General features: G+C 25.0%; 1 protein-coding gene across 1 annotated transcript; it reads left to right on the top strand.

The window, feature by feature from the left end:
• Positions 1–1,065: 1,065 nt before the first annotated feature.
• Positions 1,066–4,028, top strand: LOC111037229. Its single transcript, XM_022319641.1, has 6 exons — positions 1,066–1,420; positions 1,546–1,707; positions 2,402–2,749; positions 3,243–3,490; positions 3,580–3,739; positions 3,816–4,028. Exons 1-6 carry the CDS (start codon positions 1,240–1,242, stop codon positions 3,956–3,958), a joined length of 1,242 nt encoding a protein of 413 aa, XP_022175333.1. The 5' UTR covers positions 1,066–1,239; the 3' UTR covers positions 3,959–4,028.
• The last annotated feature ends 264 nt before the right edge of the window (positions 4,029–4,292 follow it).

Below are 4,292 nucleotides of genomic sequence, written 5' to 3'. Positions count from 1 at the left end.
ATTTTCGCTTGACTACATGCACTTAGCTTGTTTAGGAGTCATGAAAAAATTAATCAATCTATGGATGACAAATGGTCCGGCAAATGTACGTCTATCAAGTTTGAAAGTCAAAAAATTATCTTCTTCTCTAAATAAAATTCACAACTGTATAACAAATGATTTTGTTCGCAAACCAAGAGGAATTGAAGAATATCCTAGATATAAGGCAACAGAACTTAGGCAATTGCTCCTATATACAGGGCCAGTAGCTTTAAAAGATATCTTATCTGATGAATGCTATCAACATTTCATGACACTAAATGTGGCAATGAGAATTCTTTTAAGTACTGATCATTCTAAATATGTAGGTTATGCCGCCAAACTCCTGGATTATTTTGTGAAAACATTTGAACAAATTTATGGCTCCCACTTTGTGTCGCATAATGTACATAGCTTACTACATGTAGCTGATGATTATGTCAAATATGGACCTCTCGATAACTGTAGCTGTTTTCCTTTCGAGAACTATATGAAAGTTTTAAAGCGAATGATTCGAAAACATGATAAACCATTACAACAAATAATAAAACGTTATGATGAGATCTATATTAATGACAAAATAAAATTTGCAAATCATGATCATAATACATTCACAGTTAAGAAACCAGATTGTTTTATACTGACAACTGAAGGTGAAATAGTACAAATTATTGAAATTTTATCGAATTCTTCAGGTATTGTTGGGAAATCATTTAATAGCAAAAGTGATATGTTTGAAAAACCAATAAAATCATCCAAACTAGATATATATGTTGTTAATAATTTATCTGAAAACTCTAAGCAGTGGCATGTATCAGATATTAAAAAAAAAATTATGATTTTTAATATGGATGGTAAATTGTTGGCTCTGCCAATATTGAAATAAGTATTTATTTTTTTATGTGTGTTTTTTTAAGACTAAATATAGGTATATGGTACATAATTATAATGTTTTTTTTCTTAATTATTCATACAAATTTGTGTTTATAGTTTAAGCTTTTTTAAAATGAGTTATCTAGATAAAATATTATGTATTATCTCATCTCTTTTTAAACTTTTAATATGTATATATAAACGATTTTGTAATTTAAAGTTCTGTATGGTACCAGTAATATACTCATTAATAATAAAAAAGCATTGTACAAATATATATTTTTATATTTATGTAATACTTATGTTTGAGTTTGTAAAAAAAATTGTATTTAATGTTATCTTAGGAATATGTGGAGTGTAGTGTGTTTTACCGAGGACAACACAGTAGCAGCGGTGCCTATATTTTGGTTCCGTGATGGCTATTGTGCGTGGCCAAATAAGTCTATCCGAAAATGTATTGAGCGCCGTATAAATCCAAATGAATTGGAGTTTACACAATTCAGAGCAAAGATTCTACAAACAGATATAGGTGATGATTTATATTTTCATTGTGTAACTGATTTGTAAAATTAAGTTACTATATAATATCTACTAGATATAGTAGGTATAACTATTAGCTTATTAACTAACCTTCAACTGTATGTTTTTTTATAGCTAATCTTTTAGATGCTCGATCAATTGCACAAGATAATTCTGGGGTATCATCTAATGAAAATTATGTCGATGTAAACACAATAAGGATTCAAAAACCAAAATCAATAAAAAAAAAAAATGAACCTCTTCATATTCCAAGTCCTCCTGACCATATTTCTGAAGGTAATATTGAACATTTATATTTATTAATTGTTATTATTGTTAATTTGTATGTACTTTTATATGTCTATAGTCATACATGAGTTTCATTAAAAATTAAAAATGATGGGTACCTATTCATATATAGCTATTTGATTTATAATTTTATAAATTTTTAATTGTATTAATATTTCCAAAATAGATAGATAATCTTTTACTAATTTTCTGGTTTATATAAAGCAAATAAAACTGAACTATATAGTTAACTTAATTAACTATAGTTATAAATAACCAGATGACAATAATAATATTATGTACTAAATATATATAATTATTTATACAAAAATGTTGATTTAGTTGTATATCCAATATAAATTGTTTTTAAGATAGGAAAAAAAAATATTAATATTTTTAATAAGTTAACTTATTTTATAATATCTACTTATAATTGTATTATGTATGACAATAAACACTATAAATACAGTATATACATAATAACTATTATGATAATAGTTTAAAATAATAAGTTGTTCAAGATTTATGAACATATATGTAATATATATATATATATATCTAATATTATATAGATTATAGGTATTGATTTTGTTCTAAATTTCTTATGATCATGTCATGTTTAAAAAAAATGTTGTACTCTACTCAATATAATATAGTATATATTCGTTACTTTCTCTTAACTTACCTATAACCTATTTTACAGGATCTGAAGACTTATTCAATATTAAAGATGATTATGATAAAGATACGTCATACACTATGGCAAGAAATGATTACAATCCAAGTTCTGATGAAGATAATGGTTTATTGAACAATAAAACATTAAAATCAAAATTAAATATTGCAACTCCCCAATTCAAACAAAGTAAGAGGACAACCTCTGAGGAAACTTCTGAAATATCAGGAACAACCAATAAAAAATTGAAAATATTTCATCATAACATTTCCACCAATTCAATTCACCAATCATCAGCACCTGAAGTACACACCAACAAAACATCTACATGCACATCATCAATATCCCCTTCTATCGAACTCGAGACTGATAAAGGTAAAACTAATTTTAACGGTTTCACTGCGGTATAGGTATTATATAATTATACATAGATCATTTTCAAAAATGATTGTAGGTATTGTATGTGGTGTTTTATAATTTCTAAACAATAAATAAAATATTTTACAAAATGAAAAACACCAGCTAAAAAAAAAAAGTAAATTTCATACACATTTTTAGATTTTAAAATAAAAGCAAGTTTTTTTTAATAATAAATCCTTGTTCCAAAATTGTTTGACTTATATTTTAAATAAATTATATAATTTTTAACTAAGTGATTCAGAAATTAAAAATTGAAGTTCCAGAAACGAGAATATGATTGTTTTATTTTTACTTTCATTGATCACTTATTAATAAATAATTAAGAAAAAACCATGCACATTTCTATTTTTTTTTCACCATTATGTTATATTACATATTATGCATATAGATATGACTATGTATGAGTTATATTGTATACATTTACATATGTGGTTATTGTATTTTATAGCATTCAAAAAATTTGTAACCAGAAGCCTAACCAATATTAAGTATGAAATTGAGTCCATTCAAAAAAGACAAGATTCTTTTCGTGAACTAATAGAAACCTACTTTGAAAAATTATCTAATCCATCTACCCATCACCCATCAATCTGGGATTCAGATGTATTTCATGAGATTATCTGCATTGAAAATGATAATGAACTGGAAATAATGGAAGAAAAGCTGATCACGGATAAATCTTATAAAAACCAAGTTGTATGTACCTACTATACATTTATTTATTATAACTGAAATATTATATTATTTGTATTATAATAATAACTGGAATTGAACCAATATTTCAGATTGTATCATTAAATCGACTATTTGGAGATTCCTTATCAGAAACAATTAGAAAAATTATGCAGAAGTTATTTTCTGATAAATTTCTTTCTAAATACTCATACATAGGATTTAAAGGAAAACATCAGTTTTCGACTTTGCAATGTTGTAGCTTAATATTTGGTAAGTCATTTTTAAAGTCCATCTTTTATACTTTATTAGTAAACAAAGCCTTGACGTCTTGTAATTCTGTTGACAGAGTCCATAAATAGGTTGAAAAAATTTCGGGATACTCCATTAAAAGAAATAAAAAAACCAATAGAACTTTGGTTAGCTCAAGCTCCGTCTCGTTTAAAAAAACAAGCTGCTAAAAATATTGGTTCTCCTAGTGACCATTTATAAAATTAACTTTAAATAGTTACCTGCTTAGTTTTCATTATTAATAACTCATCTCCAAACGTAAATATAAAAGTATGTATTAATTATTATTATTTTGTATTTTTTTTTTCTTTTCTCTGTACATTTATTAAATGTGGGGCACACAGCTTATTAAAATTAAAAATTATTTTGAATATAGTCATATATTTTGATTGTATTTATTTTAAATATATATATAATAGTTGGTTTCATAAACAATACAAATCTCTAGTATGGATATTCTTAATATTTTGTATTTTTTTTTCTTTATATTTTATTTATGTATACACATAAATTTATGTGGGACACAGTTTATTAA

Source organism: Myzus persicae, unplaced genomic scaffold, assembly GCF_001856785.1.
Source record: "Myzus persicae strain clone G006 unplaced genomic scaffold, MPER_G0061.0, whole genome shotgun sequence".
NCBI classification, from domain to species: Eukaryota; Metazoa; Arthropoda; class Insecta; order Hemiptera; family Aphididae; genus Myzus; species Myzus persicae.
The sequence above is the reverse complement of the archived record's forward strand: the minus strand, read 5'-3'. Positions and strand labels throughout refer to the sequence as shown.

Bases quoted from the DNA above. Each gene is read 5' to 3' on its own strand.
- LOC111037229 (XM_022319641.1), top strand. From the start codon at position 1,240: ATGTGGAGTGTAGTGTGTTTTACCGAGGACAACACAGTAGCAGCGGTG. The intron at 1,708-2,401 runs GTAATATTGAAC...CCTATTTTACAG, and splicing joins TCCTGACCATATTTCTGAAG to GATCTGAAGACTTATTCAAT. The intron at 3,740-3,815 runs GTAAGTCATTTT...TTCTGTTGACAG, and splicing joins ATGTTGTAGCTTAATATTTG to AGTCCATAAATAGGTTGAAA.